At 48.9% G+C, this 18,720-nt stretch overlaps 1 protein-coding gene across 53 annotated transcripts in view; it reads right to left on the bottom strand.

The window, feature by feature from the left end:
• Tacc2 (transforming, acidic coiled-coil containing protein 2) overlaps positions 1-18,720 on the bottom strand; it is a 215,980-nt gene that overhangs the window by 38,729 nt on the left and 158,531 nt on the right. For all 53 annotated transcript variants that reach the window (XM_087560258.1, XM_087560400.1, XM_087560322.1 and 50 more), the window contains 1 exon segment: positions 9,116-9,252. In XM_087560258.1, the coding sequence (XP_087416384.1) occupies positions 9,116-9,252 (137 nt within the window).

Here is an 18,720-nt window from a genome sequence, read left to right as displayed (position 1 = left end):
TGCATCACGTACAACAGTCAGCAGTCTTCAGCTTAACAGCTGCTTTGTTTTCCTGTCTGTTTAGCCTGGCTTTCCTATTCAGAAGTGCTGTTCCCTAATTAAACCATGGCAAAAAAAAAAAAAAAAAACAAACAAACAAAAAAAACAAAACAGTTTTATTGCAGTTTCTTATTGTCAGCCCAAAGGATGCTTGGGAGTGATCTCTCATTGTGGAGGTCTGGCCTGTTCAGAGCATCAGCTTTGACCCACTAAATGCCAGTAGCACCTTTTCTCCTACTTGTGACAAAAATGTCTCAGACCCTGCCTCCTGTCCCTAGGAGGACAACACTGTCCCTGGTCAGGAGCTGCTACTCTACAGGGTGATTCCCAGAACAGATGGCTTCCTGTGGTCCACAAGGTTGGGGTGGCCTTTCCATGTCATTGCCATGGGTAAGCCCAGATTGGCAAGGCAGCCATGTCCAGTTGGGTTCCCGCTAGATTTCTACATAGCCACACAGAGCTGCATAAAGACTTCATTTTTCTCAAACCTGGCAGGCCCTCAACATCACTCACCGTGGGGTACACCTTGAATAATACAGAGGCAAGGAAAGATGGGGGTCACAAACCAATCCATTCACATCAGCATGGCCCCTGCACTCACTGGTGCAGGCCTAGGCAAAGATATCTCTAGAAATCCACACTGCACCCCCGCTCTAGATTCTAGCTAAATCCTGGAGTAAGTAAGCATCGGTGCACATATGAAGAGTCTCCATGCTTCCCAGCTATCCTAACCAGATCAGTTGCCCTGGCTTCAACAACAGAAATGCTTTCCCCCGGCTGTTCTGAGTACTGAGGCTGGAAGTCCACAATGGAGGTGTGGGTAAGTCTGGCCTAGCCTTTTTCCTTGGCTTTCAGGTGGTCAGGTCTGATGTGTCCTTACATGGCCTTTCCTCTGAGCGCATGTATCCTTGAAGTCTCCTCTTGTGACAGACCACAACCTAAGACCCTACAGAACTGTAATTGCCAGCTGAGAGGTCCTATCTCTAACCCGGCACACCGGGAGTGAGGACTTCAGCATTGGAATTTAACAGATATGCAAATCAGTCTAGAACATCAGTGCTGGGCAGCACAGCCTAAGCTAAGCATCTGTACTCAGAAACAAGAGGAGGAGAGCGTGCCCTCGCAAGTGATGTCGCCCACCTGACCATCGTCTCCCGACCTTCACCAGAGACCTCATTTCTTAACCTTGCTGTGGTGTTTCCCCAGAGACAATAGAGATGGCATCCTGCACCATGAGTTCTCTCCAGACAGGGATGCAATGGCTAGAGTGGACGCCGGCATCCTGGCATGCTCGGATTCTCAACTGACCAATAAATCAAGCCTGCAGGAAGCATGGCTGGCCATCTATCTAAGTGCAGAACACAGGAACCCTTTTGAAGCAAGCTAATGGACATCAGCAGAGCATTGCTCTGTCCTCTTGTGGCGTTTTGCCAGTAGTTATAGGTAACCCAGGGCAAGCATATGATGAACTCAAGATCTCCCAAACTTGTCTAGCCTAAAACATATAAGGAACCCACATCAGAACTTAGACTCCCCATTTTCCCATTCATTGATCAGTCCACCCCTTCCTGAAGAATGTTCACACACACACACACACACACACACACACACACACACACACACACACACCAAAGATGTGGTGATCTTTTTGTGCACTGTGGAAAAACTGTTTTTGTATTATTCAAACACTGATTTCTGTGCAGCCAGACTTTAGTATTGTTATTCATGTGGCAGCATTATAGCTCGTAAACAATCCCTCTGTCATCTTCTGACGGGTTAAATAAAGAGCTAACCGGCCAATAGTTGTGGCAAGAGGAGAGGTAGGACTCCAGGCAGAGACAGGGACTCTGGGAAGGAAGCCCATGCAGGAGAATTCGACAGCCAGACACAGGAAGAAGCAAGTGTGGCACTCGGGAGGTTCCCACTAGCCATGTGAGCAGAGCATAGAATAGAATAAAGAGGTTATGTCTGCGCACCACATGTGTCCCTCATGCCTGAGAAGATCAGAATAAGATACTGGATCCCCTGGGACTGGAGTTACAGATTGTTGTGAGCTGCCATGTGGGTGCTGGGACTAGGACCCAGGTCCTCTGCAAAAGCAGCCAGTACTCACAACCACTGAGCCATCTCTCCAGCCCCCCTTTTTATCGTAAGCCCTCTGTTCCGTCCTGTAAGACAATACTTTAGCATCTGCCCTTCAATGGCTTAAGGTCGAAGGGAAGCTCTGACAGGACAGGATTAGTCCTGAAGATGAGTGTGGACTGGCTGTGGAGGTGTGCCCTGGAGAGTGAGGCTGCGCAGACAGGAACAGGTCTATCATATCTACTGCCTTCCCTGGATGTGGCCCAAAATGTGAGGCTCAAGAAACGAAAGCCAAAATGGGCCAGCAAGAGTGTCAAAGACCTCTGGCTGGGCGCCTTCCCTCTGGAAGACCTGGCTGAGTCTTAAGAATCCCACCTGGGGAGGACAGCTCTGAGTTCTGCTGCTCCTGGGTGTCCATCTAGAGCTGACTGGTCTCTTCCCAGACCTCACTTAAGTCCCAGGGGCTTACCAGAGACCAAGGCTTTGGGACTAAGGACAATTAAGCAGGGGAGAGCCTATAAAAAAAAGCAGGCTTGGGCTGGAGAGATGGCTCAGCAGTTAAGAGCACTTTAAGAGCACTGACTGCTCTTCCAGAGGTCCTGAGTTCAATTCCCAGCAACCACATGGTGGCTCACAGCATCTGTAATGAGATCTGATGCCCTCTTCTGGTGTGTCTGAAGACAGCTACAATGTACTTATATATAATAATAAAAAAATCTTTTTTTTAAAAAACAGACTTTTCTCATTGGGGTCTACTCTGTGAAAAGCTAAATAATACTGAGTCAGGATTGGGGGTGCTCAATGGGGACTTTGTACAAACGGCATTACCTACAGGAACTCCGGAGCACCCCTGTGCTGACAGTCCCCTCTGGAAGGTGGTCACTGAGAACCTGTGCAGCTGAGGCTAGGTCCCAGCTCCACTGCAGGCACAACAAATGTCCCGTTTCTGTCCTGTCTGGTCTCTTTCCCAGGGGGTTGCCTATCCAGTGTGCCCAGTCTGCACTGGTAGGCCCTAGGCCGAGACACTGGCTCTTTACCACTTCCAGATTCTGTTGTCATTTTAAAAGACATCAGTCCCCTCCATCCTCCTCTTTCAAACGTTACCATGAATAGGAAATGAAACGGCATAAAAGCACCTCCCTCTGAGGTTAGAGAGGAACAGGGTGGTTAAGTGCATTAACTGCTCTTGCAGAGGACCCAAGTTTGGTTCCCAGCACCTACAAGGTGCCTCACAATCATTAAGTCCAGTTCTAGGGAATCTGACCCTCTCTTCTGACCTCCTTAGATACTAGGCAAGCATATGATACACACACACACACACACACACACACACACACACAAATACATATATTTTTAAAGTGCCCCCTTGGTAAGCTTAAGATAGCAGTGAGGTGTCAGGCCACCAGGATGACCTGATTCAGAGAAGGCAGTGCCAAGGTACGGGATTGAATACATGATTGACTAGGTGACTGCAACATGTCAGTTCAGTGTCCTTCACCAAAGCTCCTCAGCCTTGCTCACTGTCACTGTCATACACCCCAGGACACCTCTCAGGACACCACTGCTGCTCCACTGTGACAATGATGACTGCACAGTTCAGCTTTTGTCAACTTGACACAAACCAAGACATACCTGAGAAGAGGGAATCTTCCCTAACACTGTCGAGCCTTCCCTTAACCAGTGACTGATGTTGGATGTCACTGTGGGCGGTTCCACTCCCTGGGCTGCTGGTCTTAAGTGCTGTATGAAAACAGGCTGAGCAAGCCTCAAGGAGCAAACCAGTAAGTGGCACTCCCCTCCACAGTCTCTGCTTCAGTTCCTGCCCCCAGGTTCCTGCATTCACTTCCATTCATGATCACCCCAATAGGAACCTTAGTGTTGCCTTAGTAATGATCAAATGTAGCAGGACAACTGCCTCTGTCCTTCCTGGGGACCATGGGTATCCCTGGCTTACTAGAGCTCATGAAGATGCCAGGGTTTAGAGCTTGATTACGGACAAGGAGTTACTTCAGGACTCTCTGGTAGGGTCACAAAGAGAAAATAGGTGTCTAAGAGGGCCAGGGCCTCGCCAGATCATTGGCATCCCTACCCACATCTCCCAGGGCATTGTGAACATGGCCACAGGGAGCCGCTGAGGTCACCAGTCCTGACTTCCTCACCTGTCTGTGCAGCCATGACCTCCTACCGTCCTTCCAGCCTGAGGTAAATGGGGCTTTGGCTGGCAGCAGTGGGCTCACGCACCCATGTGAGGACACAGCACAGTGCTGCTTGTAAATCCGACCTCGTGACAATCTCAACTCCAGCCTCCGGAGCTTCTGCTGTCCACAGCTACACTGTCTGTGGGTAGGCTGGCTGAGGCTGAGGCTGTGTGCTCTGGGAGGGTTATTTCATAAATGTGTTACTGTTGAGAGCCAAGGGTTCTTGTGAAGCTGGAATGGAAAGTCACATGAAGATGCCAGGGTTTAGAGCTTGATTTAGCCACAGTCTAGGGTACACACAGTGCCAGGAAATGACAGCCACAGCCCCTCAGAGCCCGCCCATGACATCACTCCCTGTTCTGCATCCTAAGAGGGACATCTTAATACCAAGGGGCTTCGGGTCACTCGGGTTTTTCAGGAGGAGAAAACAAATGCCAGTAGGTATAGAAACAAGCCCTCTGCGGTAGACATGGCAACGACAAATCACTGCTGGGAAGCTAACGCTGAGAGGTATCATCTAAAACCAGAGACCCATAGGCCACCGCTTTCCAGCCAGAGAATATGTGAAGGCACACAGGGCACCGGGCAACTCACATGACCCTCCTAGTGCCCTTCTCCAGGTTAGGACGGCTGCGGCAGGAATGAGCAGACAAGCTCTGTCACCATGACAAGGTTGTCCCAGAGAGGACAGGCAGGGAACTCACCTCACTTCTCACAACAGGTACCTGGTATTGACCATCCCCTTCCTGCCACCTGACCATCCTGCAGGGCTCAGCTCAGGCTGCAGCTCTCAGGGCCAGTTGACAGAGCTGCTCGGCCCGTGACTCTGCGTGCACAGGAGGGACTCAGCAGCACCTATGTGTCCAGAAGCACAGCGGCGGTCCAGGAATGGGAACACAGCAGGTCCTTCCCAGACAGCTGCACGAGAGAGTAGAAGCTAGAGCTCTCATGCTGCAGGACGGGGAAGGTATGTGGCCTCAAAGGAAGGGGATGCTTTTCAGATAAGGGATAATTAGCTCTCATCCAAGATGGACATGAAGCAGACAAAGGCCCTACTACGAGCCTAACCCAGGGACGATGCATAAACCAAGGGTATTATTTACTCAGGAGAAAGTTCGCTACGCCCCACAGTGATCACACAGTGATCATGCTGCCGAGTGTTCCACAGAGGCTAGAAGGTAGTGATTTCAGACATTACAGGCTGCTGCCTTCATCTATACACAGGAAAACAGGGCTCCTCGGATGGGGACAGATACAAGGTGGGCACTTAGCATCCCGTCCTGCTGTGCCACGGAGCACAGACAGGCTCACAGGACCCAGCATACAGCCGGCGACTGCTTTTGTAAAACAGGTTTCCAGGAGGAAAGACCATGTTTGTTCTCACAGGCAAAGGTCTGGTCTATTGTTTCCTGTGGTTCCTTCGTCCTTCAGTGACATTTCAGGTACTCAGCAGAGGAAAACGATGAACAATGGACCTTCCTCTCCTGCCCTTTCTTTCCCATGGTTTTCAGAACAAACACTCCTCTCCCCGGGGGCGACCTACGCAAGAAGCACGGTGCCTTCTCACGCCTTTACAGTGCCCCTGCAGGTCTGCAGAATGGAACGGAAGATGGGGTGGGGCAGCTTCCAACGTGTGCAACAAATCAGACAGCCTTTTGTGTAGCCCCAGAGAAGGAGGTGGGTGCTTTATGCAGACACATTCCCCAGCTCAGGTCTCCTGACTGTAATCTCTACACTGACAGGCTCACTGCAGTTTTAAAAGCAGAAGTGTAAAGTCCCCCGTTCAAAAACTCCAAGGGGTGTAATCAAAGGTTCTGAGGGATTGTGACTTGGTGGTAATTAACAGCTCCACGCAGCTGCACACAGGTTGCCTCTTCAGCCTCTATAATGTTCATTCTTTTATGAACTGTCATTTAAGTAATAGGTGGGCTTGTGTGTGTTTGCTTTAAGAATGGAGAGGATTCTGTTTCGTTGAAAAAGAAATCAGGGAGTGGTTTGGAGCCACTTTCACCGTCCTGAGGCAGCTGCTGCTACCCGCGGTTTGCACACCGCCAAGATGAAGACGGAGAAGCCAGAGCCTGGTCAGGGGAAGCTTTTCATTTACATCCCGCCACCAGAGAACTCCTGCACCACTGCGTGCCGGGTTCCACCTCGCTCCACTGATTTATTTCCTTTATACTGGACTCAGCTTGATTACAACGTAGGCTGCGCTTCAGCCTCTGAATGATGAGGTACCAAAGCATCAGGGCCAGCCCCATGCATTTCCCCAATCCAGCGGCTGCCCAGGATATATATACATCTAGTATGTGTGTGTCTGACCCAGGCTCCAATTCAGAGGACATTAAAGACCCCAGAGCTTTCCAATGAGGACAGAAGATCCCCGGTCTGTCCCGATGGAGCCTGTCAGAACACAAGGGCACACTTGATGTTTCCCGCCACTCTCTGACTCCTCGCTTCGAGCATGAATGGAATGATGGTTGACTTTGGCTACTCTGAAGAGAGTTTGTGTTTGTGGGAGAATAACTGGATTCAAGCCTGAACGAGATTCAAGCATGGGATATGTTCCAAATGATGAAAACAGCAAGCGTCTCCACTTGTCCCAATAACACATTTACTGACTTACAGCATTCTTTGTGTTATGGGGGAAACTGCACAACCAGGGACTCCATGGTCCTTAGCTGCTGCCTGGGCCATGTTTGGATCTAACCAAGCCAGGAAAGAAGCCAACAGCAAAGTATAAAATTAATGGGCCACACGGTCTAGAACACAACGATGATCCTAAGAAGTAAATTCATGCACCAGTCGGTGTCTCCACAGAACAGACGCCATGTCTGCATGTTGTATCCACTGGGACAGCCATTCTAGGATGTGAGACCACCTTAGAGGAGGATATATTTGGACACCATGATGTCCTTCCCGTTCATGGTGCTCAGTGTCCCCCAAAGTAAGCGGCTCATGCTGCCAGTGCCCTCTGAATCACTGTAGAGCGGCCAGACACAGATCATTGAGCACCTGGTTCCAAGCAGACAGAATGGAGGTTGTGTCCCATTTTTATGTGGTATAAACTACTCAGCTGTCTGAAGTTTACATGGGGTTAGACAGATGGCTCAATGGTGGGAAACAGTTCCCAGGAGCAGTCAGAGAACTGAGCAGGGAATCCTGGAAGATGCACCAAGGGCCACCAAAGTGACCTTTCCCTGTGATGTGTTTGAGCTATGGGCCTACAGTTTTTATTCAGACACTGTCCATTGAAAACTAGCGGTGAATTTATAAAAGTGACCCAGGAGGTACCTTTCTCTGTCTGCTATTACACAAAATGAAGGAAGGGACGATAGAGTCTCAGAACTGCCAACAGTTCTCTGGCTCCTCTCCTCTTTAAATCAGACTGTCACCACCATTCCCCTTCCTGGCCAGCGGCGATACAGACTCAGGGGAGAGCAGGAGAGGGAGACTGTACCCATCAGTCCCGTGAAGACTGCCCTGCTCTGTTCCCCAGCAGAAGGCACCCAGAACCCAGCTGTTTAAGACTAAACCTTGGGGCTGCATATACTTCCTCAATCGGTAGCCTGCTTAAACCAGCCGGGGGAAAAAAAATTCCATCCCCCTTTCAACAACATCAGCATCGAGACCAAACTGCTATCCTAAGGCGAGGTGCTTTCTTGGTTCCTCACCAGGGCAAAGGTAAGCCCAGCCCTAGGCCTGCCTTCGCCCACTACGATCTCCAGCCACACTGAGAATGCTCGGTCTGTAGGTCCCAAGTCTCCTCTTGAATGCCCTGCAGACAGTTGTCCACCAGGAAGACAGGGTTAGGACAGGAGAAGAGACAGACCCCACAAGAGACTACTCACAGCATCTAGCACACGGTCTAGGGCGATGGCTCTCAACCTGTGGGTCAAGATCTCTCTGGAGATCTAACGACCCTTTCACAGGGGTCAGATATCAGATATCCCGAATACCAGTTATTAACATTATGGTTTCAAAACTAAAGTCGTGCAGTAGCAATGAGAATAATGTTCTGGTTGGGAGGTCACCACAGTATGAGGAGGGTCACAGCATTAGGAAGGATGAGAACCGCTGGTCAAGAGGGAATAGGCTCTGTGTACTTGTCACGGGGCAGGACTGAGGCTTAAAGAAGGCAGATGGGGTCCCGTAAGTGCTGCCCAGGTCTGAAGATGGAAGCCTTCGGTTCCTGTGGGGCCACCTCCAGCAGGCTGTTTCCTTTCAGGCTTCACGGTAAACTTCCCATTAGAGGTGGTTCCATCCCCTCCGGTATAACAGAGAAGCCCACAGAGCACCATCATGTGGGCAGGTGCCTTGAGGTCTCTTCTGTCCCTCCGTAATCACATCTAAACTACAGCTGAAGGTGCTTTTCTTTCCTGAAAAGTGCGTAGCAATAAGGAAAACCAAAAAGTACCTAGGGTACACCTAGCACTGGTCGATCCCTCTAACCCGTGTGCTGACCTCATTCCCCATCCCCCAGCCTGGTGGAGTGAAATGAAGAACCTTGTGCCAACATTTGTGTGGGAAAGGGGAGTCAAAGAGTAGAATCTAAGATCCTGCTGGAAATCCCCAACACCCACTATCTGAACCCCCAAACCTACTCATCTGCAAGTGAAGGCACCAGAGAGCTCAAGCAACAAAAGAGACGCCAGAGAGCACACGCAGCACAACCCATCTATCTGTCATAGACATCAGTGATGTATAAAACAGGACCAAGAGTGACGGCGCCAGCCACTGTGGGCTGTCTAAGAGCCAGCTCTGTCCCCTGGAGCCAGTAGTTCCTCACATTTGGTTACCTGGTTCTTCTGGGGCTGGTGGTTCGATGACCTCAGGCTCCGGGGTGACTTCAGGGGGTGGAGGGGGAGGAGCTGGTGGAGCTTTGACAGGGGTTGTTGACTCGGGGGTCTCAAAGGCTTCCTCAGAGTCGGAACTCCTGGTGGAGAGAGGTAAGAAACATAGGTGAGACTGCTGAGTAGAGATTCTGTGAGGGCACGGACGGCCTTCTAACTGCGACAAGGACATCTGTGGCAAAGACTCAACTCACTTGTCGGGAGATAGGTGTGAAGGTCTCCTCAAAGCATGATTCCCGGGAACTGGGGTGAATCTGTCTACTGGCATTGAGATCTCTAGTGGGTTGGTCTGGTGTTACTGTGTATTCAAATGCTAAATACTATATCCTAAGACCTGGTTGCTCCATGAAGTGTATCAGCTTTTGTTGTATAAACCTTGCCCCCCAAGTTATCTTTGATTGGTTAATAAAGATGTCTACAGCCTGGCTGGGCAGAAGAGAGGTAGGTGGGGCTGAGGGTCCTGGGCTTGGGGTCTCAGGCAGGGACCAAGAGAGGAAGAAAAAGTGGCCATGGGGTAGACAGATCGTGAGTTCATGGTCATGAGGGACAGCTGTTGGAGTAGGAGCAGCCCAGGAGGAACAGGGCAGTGATATTCCGGGGTTACTGACAGGGAAGTAGACAAAATATCACAGAGGGCTGATATCTGCCCAGCTCTAGTGCTTTAAGGCTTATTATAAATACAAAAGGCTTGTGTCTTTTATTTGGGAACTAAATGATCTAAGGTGGGATAGAAACCCCCAAAGAATATTCACCACAACAGGGATCAATGTGGTTCTACTTGAAGACACATGCCCACCTTAGTGACAAATTCACACACAGTGGGCTATCTGGGTAAGCTTCAGTGCACACTATGGAGCGCTGAGTCAGTCTCACAGAGGGGCAGTTTTTATGCTCACCATGATGGCTCCAGCCTGCCTCTAAGAGCCTCATCTTGTAAACTCAATTTGCACTTACTCTTTCCCACCCCAGCCTGCCATTCTCCCCACTCTCTGGCTCCCTACACTTCTCCGTGTTTACTGGTCTCTTCTACTGGACAGAAATTGCCACGCAGGTGGCTGGCCTTGTTTTTTCACAGTACCCAGAGCTTAAAACGGAACGCAGTGAACGACCATCTGTAGAGAGAATGAATGAGAGCCAGACAGCCTGTCAGCACAGGGTATGCCAAACCAAGCCACAAGATATGGCCAGCCAGTTCTCGGTGGTATAGTGATAGCCCTTGGTGGTCCCTAGGGAAGTCTACCTGCAAGGAAGCCTCTTCACACACAGACCTGGGCCAAAAGCATATTGGGGAGTTTCTCCTGGTAACAGGAAGTCAGTGGACAAGCCCCGCCTGGGCACAAGAAAACTCTACTGATACCTTCTCTCTTCCTGCTGTCCCAAGCTACTTGATCTTAGCCAGAGGAATAGGAAATTGAGTTATAAGTTCTCCTGCTGCCAAGAAGACATGAGCATCAATTCCCTGGCTCAAGATAATGACAGGACCATGGCGCCAGCCTTACCTGTGAGGACAGACACTATGGAGGGCAGCCACATGCTGGCTCCCATCTCTGAACAGTTCCCACACATCCAAATGCCAACTGATCACTGGCAGGAAGGAGGAGTCTAGCTGCCAAGAGTGGATGCACAGGACTGCAGATCACAACCACTGCTAAAGATTTACAGCCAGGCTGTGATGCAGTAGGAGACAGAGCATGGCAGGTCGGGATTCAGTGTACTAGATCACACGGGTACCACTGAACATGAACACTGAGACGCTCACAACTGTTCAGCTCCACAGTCCCATGACCAGTGACCTTGGAAGACATCACTGACCAGTGACCTTGAAAGACATCACTGACCAGTGACCTTGGAAGACGTCACCTCTTCTAAAGTCTATCCACTGGCCAGAGTACCAGCAAGCGACACCCTACCCAGCAGGACCCAGGAAAGGAGCCATCTGGTGAGTTCCTGGGCTAGAGATGTGGCTCACTTGGTAGAGTTATTGTCCAACGTGCATGACACCAAAGGTTTCAAACTTTAACATGACATAAACCAGGCATAGTGGTCTGAGCCTATGCTAGCTACCATCCTAACACTAAAGAGGTCAAGGCAGGAAGGAGGACCAAAAGTTTAAGGTCTTTATCAACTATGTATAGTGTTTGGAGCCAGCCTGGACTACATGAGACCCTGCCTCAAAAATTACCTAAATCAATGAGAACAACTATATCAATCCTTCTTTTACACCTTAGTGTGAGAGACTGGCTTTATTAGTGCCACAGATTGTCCCCCCTCCCCTTCAGGACCTTGTCTCCTACAATGCCAGGGCCCTGCAATGGCTTAAGAAATAAACAAAAACATCATCGGCGCTGCTTTAGATGGGACCCAACGAGCCAAGGCCAACTAAGATTTCACTAGTAAATACTTAATCCTCAGAAGCACAACAGGGAAGACACCATTCTCTCTCTCTCTCTCTCTCTCTCTCTCTCTCTCTCTCTCTCTCTCTCTCATTCTTCTTTTTTTTTTAAACACTTATATTAATGCTAAAAGACTTAGTTTTGTCTATGGGGAAAATTTAAGCTCCATCCATACTAGGTAGAAACGGATCTTGGTAGGTGAAGTTTTAAGTATGAAAACACGGGCTCGGGGTGGGGGTGGGGTGGAGTCACACAAAAGAACAGTAAAGAGGATCAGCTTGCTGGGGCTGGAATGAAGCCCCGAGAACCTTCTTCCTCACCCTAGCATCTATACCATAAACACCAGGGACAATCATGACAAGACACGCAGAGTCAACTTGCCTCTTCCTGGAGTTTTCCTGGGCAGCTAGCAGCCTGGAGTCCCCACTGCTGCTCACGGCTCCCCACATCCACCGGGCCCATTCCACTGGGGACCACATCTGCCAGGAGTCAAAAGCCATCTCCCGGTGAAAATTCCCACCTACGCCGTTCTTGCTGCTATCTCTTGAGATCTAAACCAGTTTCATGGCACCGTCAAAAAAAAGGAAGCTTCCCCAGACGCCCAGCAAGGGATGCTGTGAGCATCTCCTGTGTTCAGAAGCCCCAGGCTGCCTGCGCAAACTGAGATGCAGAAAGGGGGGGGGGGGGTACCAAAAGCTTGTCCTATTGCTTCTGCAACACTGGTAGCTCAAAGCTTTGGAATATAAAGGGCCCTAGTCTTTCTCAGTAGCACAAGTGACAAGGAGGGCCGGATCCTCTGCATCCTAGCTGTGAATTCCAATGAGGTTTCTACTGCAGCAGCTGCCCGTCTGCACACCTGCTCAGAGGACCACCATTCACCCAGGGACCGGAAGGGAAGCAGTCTGGGGGAGGCAGGGCATGAGGACACCACGCTCATTGTACTAAAAAGACCTCGTTGTCTTTTTACTATGAACTGTGTGCATCAAAACACCACACAGCACAGCACGAGCATGACACTTCTGGAGCTGTTGGCCTTGTTTGCATATTTCCACACTGGCTCCCAGGAGCAGAGAGCAAGTTAATTAGAGGCAACAGATAGCAGCTTTTAAAATTCTCTTTCTTCCCGGTTCAGTCGCCCAGGGGCTTAAAAACATTTCCAAGAGTGAGAATGTCTGTAGTCCACCCACCAAGAATCTGTCTATGCGTAAGAATAAAGCAGCTGGGTGGAGCTCTAGCCCCAAGTCCCACTGATTCAGTCCCACCGTAGTGTGGCTGGTTTTCTACTATACACAAATAATTACACAGCTGAGACTCCACACACTTTCAGAATAGAAAAAAAAAAAGGAGGAAATTAATTTGACCCAAATATGAATCAGAACAAGAAATGGTGAAACCCCTCCGAATTTCAGGAATATGTTTATCAGGATGTGCAAATGTGTGTCTGCGTGCATATAAATACAAGACATTAAACACAAAAGCATAAACACACACACACACACACACACACACACACACACACGCCACACAGGCATGCTTCTATCGGAAAAGCACAACAGCCAGCATTATGTGTCAAGACACAAGTCAAGGTCCATCAATCATCTTCAGAACTATGGGCTAGGCATGTAGCTCAGCTGGTAAGTGCTTGCCTAGCATGCATAAGGCCCTGGGTTCAATCCCCAGCACGGCATAAACTAGGCACGTGGTGTAAGAAAAACAGCAAAATGACTCTAACAGCCTACAAGTAGCCTGCCTGGTGGAGAACAGGCCTGCTGCTTCACAGATGACATAGCTACGGTCTAGAGAAGCAAGCTGCTTTGAGAGGCTATGCAGCTAGGAAATGAGAAGATCAAAGCTCAGATTCCCAAACTGTCAGCCTCTGAGGTATCTTTCCACCATATCTACGATCTCCCGAAATCTTTAGCAAGCTCCATTTTTATGTCCGTATTACATGAATTCTATCATTGAGAATAATTAAGCTCTTTAGGCGAGCTTGTGAATGTGACACTGGGGGCCAAGGGGGATCCCAGCCACAGCATTATCCCTGCTGATCTTGTTTGCACAGTGTTAGAAGTCCCGATCATCCGATGGAGTGATGACTAACAGACCTGTTCTTCGAACGGTCTATCCTGTGATCATGGGATTCTCTATAAGGCAAACGGGACAGGGCAGCCATCAAAGGCACAAGCCAATTCATCCACCAGCAGAAAGCAGTATGTTGGGAATATTCAACACCACCGTGGGGCCCCAGCTCTGTTAGTACCGCTTAAAGACATTTCTTAGAGTGGGAGACGTGGCTCGGTGGTAGAGCCTTTACTCGCCTGAAATGCACAAGGCTTGGGGCTCAAATCCCAGACACACACACACACACACACACACACACACACACACACACACACACAAACAAAACATCAACTTACCTCTATAGTGCTCTAAATTCTAACCAAGCACAGCCTACAAATCCCTGTTCCACACAGTATGAAGTAACTCACTCCAGGGACATGCTCTAGGAACTATCCCTCAAGACAGAGTCAGGTAGAGGTCAACCTGTAGACTCTGAGGGCTTGGTTCCCTACATTTGTGGCTCAGTTTAAGCTCCATTCTTTTACTTGTCAAAAGTAAAAGTAGTATAATAAAGTCTAAGATCAGAACCCACACAGATACATAATATATACACTCATTAAATACAAATGAATCTGTGACACACGAATATGTTTGCATATAACTGAAATATGGTGTTTTTATTAAATGACGAGTTCCCAACATACCATTAACCGATCCCATTTTGCTCAAGTTTAACTGGTGAGAATCCAAGGTATTTTGTGAGACCGAGGCCTGGAGTCCCAAGAAAATAGCCATACAATGCAAATTATTTCAGCAACACAGGGCATTTATTTCTGTAGACGGCTGCCCAGCTGTATTAAACCCACCAGCCAAGCACACCTGAGCACACCCTCAGGCCCACTGGGCTCCTTCTGCTCCTAGTGAGAATGGGTCCTGTGTCTCACTCTAGGTGGACAGAGCCCGGGTCATTCTTCTGTTGGCTAACTCTAAGCCTCGTAGAAAAGCCGTAACTTTTAAAGGTGGATGCACAATGGTGCACACACTTCAATCTTAGAAAACTGTTGACTGGGGAAGGAGTTTTTAGCAGATGGTGTCTTTATTAATTTCTTTGTTGTTGTTGGAGGTCAGGCCAGCCTCTGCCTCTGAGAGGTGGGACAGAAGGCAAGTGCCACCACACCCAACCTTACAATTGTCTCATTTAACCCTTTGATAAAACAGATGGCATTTCCCATACAGACCATACAATGATCTAACTCTGAATCTGGAGGAAAAATCAGAGAAGACGGTACTCCATCTTCTTAAACGGTAGAGAAGAGAAGGGAGCTGAAGTTGCTTGACCCAGTCAGTAGCCCTTTCACGGCAGCCATGGTTTACCAAGACCTGTGGTTGCCTTCATTAAGCACTGCCTCCCTCAAGAGGCTCAAAATAACCCCTGCCCTGAAAAACTATGGCTCCCTACCGGATTATTAAGAATTAGTTCAGGGGCTGGGGATTTAGCTCAGTGGTAGAGCGCTTACCTAGGAAGCGCAAGGCCCTGGGTTCGGTCCCCAGCTCCGAAAAAAAAGAACCAAAAAAAAAAAAAAAAAAGAATTAGTTCATAAGCATTGCTAATGAGGAAGGGGATTCTTCTGTACTTATCTAATCTTATCTAATCTAGATTGACTCCTCAGAATACTAGTCTTCGGTTTCCAATGTGACAGTGACCAGGGACTGGATGAAGGGCCTTGGGAACACATATCTGTAATAAAGGGGAGGGGCAAGGGTGCAGGATTCTCATGTTAACCCCACCTGCTACTAGAAATGAGAGATCTGCCGGACATAAGCCTTAGCTCCTCACGGCTGTGTTCAACATGAGCGTAGAGTCCATGAGCTCCCCAAGGTCTGCCTTTCGAGATCCCCTATTCCCTCAAGACCAAGCTAAAGTTAAGACCGTGGCTTTAGTCAAAAGCCCTGCTTCAGGGAAGATTAGCGTATCTAGTCCAAAATACCATCTGCTGACCCTGAAGAGAGAGGGAACCCTTCCAGAAGCAAAACTGAGCTCTCGGCACACCAGTCTCACTGTTTTGCATCTCATGTGAGTAGGACTTTGATGAATTTGTGTATATATTTTTTTAAATTGCTGCATACTGGATTCTACTGATCAAAATATTCCACTGAATGACAACTTCAGACAGCACTGTCAACAAAAGCCATCCTAAACACATACCCACACCCACCCATACATGAACACACACACAAAGAAAGAGACAGACACACAGACACACACAGAGAGAGAGAGAGAGAGAGAGAGAGAGAGAGAGAGAGAGAGAGGCAGATACACAGAGATACACACACATACAAACAGAGACAGACACACTCAGAGACGAACAGAGACACACAAACATATACAAAGTATACAAAGAGAGAAACATACACAGAAAGAGAGAAACACAGACAGACAGACAGGCAGGCAGGCAGGCAGGCATACACATGAGCAGGCATGCGCATACACACACACACACACACACACACACACACACACACACACAAACACACACATAGCCCATACTGGGTTTGGACAAGTCATTTGCTCTGCCCCACCATTCTGCATACAAAGTAAAGATTCATCTTAGGCCGTGAGATGATTACGGGACAGACGGTCAGGAGCCGTGGTCCATGAACACAAAGCTGGCACTGGCAAGCCAGACTGCTAGAATTTTCCGGACAGACACCTATGGTCACCCATGCAGAGAAAACCATGCAGATGGAGGCATATTCAGCTCATGATTCCCAGCGCCTGGAGCCTGTTGGGCTTATGAAGTGGGTCCTATCTTCAGACGCAAGCAGCTATGTGTAGAGGTCAAGAAGGTTCAAATGTGAGAGAGAGTTAAGTGGCTGGGGGAGAGAGCACAGATGGGGAGGGCGGGGTCCCTCGGCTCCAGCTCCAGGCAGTGATAAACTGAACACAGCTGAGAAAGACGGCATCTGATTCTGGTGGGCCAAGGTAAGAAAGGAATTTATAACAAGGCTATGAAGCCGAGGACTCTAATACGGAGAGAGAATTGTGAGCTCCAGCCATTTGTTAGATGTCCCAGCCCTCGGCTCATGGCTTAAATTGCAGGAAGGTAGTTGTAGCTACTCCATCTTGGGTCATGCACCTATGTTTTAGCTTATAGAAGGCAGTGAACCTCAGTAAACAACTCAAGGTCATGAGACAGACAGAATCCCAGGAAAGGCATGCAAAAGGGAGGGAGAGCAGCTGACAGTCCAAATACAGACACACACGTGCGCGCGCGCACACACACGCACGCGCGCATACGCACACACACACAGGCACGCGCACACACACACACACACACACACACACACTCACTCTCTCTCTCTCTCTCTCTCTCTCTCTCTCTCACTCTCCCAGCCACATCACTGAACAACTGTGGCCTTAACTCAGTAAATCACTTGACCACTCAAGCGCTGGTTGTTTGTCCAGCAAATGGGAATTATAGTAACTATAAGGAAAAGTCTCCCCACAATTGCTACTTAGAGGACAGACATGAATGGTGGAGCTAGAAGGGAGTTGGGGGGGAGGGAGGTCCCAAAAGCCCTGTTCCTATTTGTGTAACTTGACATTATTTAGAACTTGAGTTCTAAAACCTGGCCTCAGCTTTCAAGATAAAGTTTCCAAGTTAAAGTATAACAGAATGCTTTAACCCTGGAAGGGGAGAACATCTTAGCCCACAGCCAAGGGATCAATCATGGGACCCTGAGCAGCCTGACGAAGGCGTTAGATTAGAGGTAACCGAGAGAGCTACAGCTGTATTTGGATGTGACTCTTCAGGTCGGAATTCTAGATTCTGGCAGCTGCAGATAGGTGGTCCTGCTGCACCAGAAACTAAGATCATTCCCCCACATGTACAGAAACACAGATCTGCTTCTGCAAACGCCTCCTTATGATTACGTACACTGGAATTTTGACACACACGTCTGACTTTGTGTTACTTCAGAGGAACAGGGAAGAGACATCCTAGAGGAGAGATGGCCAACTATGATTCAGGAGGTGGACCGCATACCCTATGAACATGCCACTCACCTCGTAAATGTTCATAAAAGCTTGTTAACATCTACGGTGAAGAACCCTCCATGCTGCTGCCCTCCTTTGGAATGGTCTGTGCTTTGCTTAAATAAATTTCTGCTTGAGCCAGCTGTGCCTCTCAACTGGATTATTTCCATCGGGAAGACAGTAACAGAGACCCTGCAATGTAAGTGTAACTCCAACTCTGTAAAGCAGTGGATGTGGGGAATGTGCCGTGCAAGCCAGCTAGGCACGTGTTCTATTTTATTTGGCTAAAGCTACTCAGTTGGTCATGAAAGGGAACCCGGAGGCCACAGAAAATGCGGTCAGTGCTTTGCCAGGACAACTGTGGAGAGGCTCTGTAGCAGAATATATGTGAAGGTGGGTCCTGTGAGCTCACCCTTACTCTTTCTGAGAGGTAGACACAACTCAGCCTCCAAGGACAGGCTGTGTTTCTAGAATGGAGGACGCTCTTGTGGCAATGGGCAACATGGGCATGTATGTATGTATGTATGTATGTGTGTGTGTGTGTGTGTGTGTGTGTGTGTGTGTGTGTGCTGTTCAAACACCCTTTCTATAACGGGCTTTTAAACTGGCTCACTTGTTATCCTTCTAGGATCCTCTCAAAAGACGAGAAGAATTCCTGTTGGTCCGATGATTGAAGATACACAATGTTACTGAGTTTGGCTCCTGGGAGCCCCACCCCATCATTGGTAGCTATGGCTTGTTAAGATTTCCCTGTAGAAAAGTCAGATGGTGACTCAGTACTTGGGGGGAAGTAGGGCCGGCTATCAGAGGGCACATCAGGTAAGGGTGCTTACCACCAAGCCTGAAGACCAGAGTTCAATCCCTGCAACCCACATGGTGGAAGGAGAGAGTGAATTCTCAGTCTTCTGAGCTCCATATGTGTACTGTGGATTTTTTTTTCTTTTTTTCAGAGCTGGGGACTGAACCCAGGGCCTTGTGCTTGCTAGGCAAGCGCTCTACCACTGAGCTAAATCCCCAACCCCTGTACTGTGGATTCTTACACACACACACACACACACACA

This window comes from Rattus norvegicus, chromosome 1 (genome assembly GCF_021556685.1).
Source record: "Rattus norvegicus strain SHRSP/BbbUtx chromosome 1, alternate assembly SHRSP_T2T, whole genome shotgun sequence".
Taxonomy (NCBI): Eukaryota; Metazoa; Chordata; class Mammalia; order Rodentia; family Muridae; genus Rattus; species Rattus norvegicus.
This window is presented reverse-complemented; position numbering and strand designations above follow the sequence as displayed.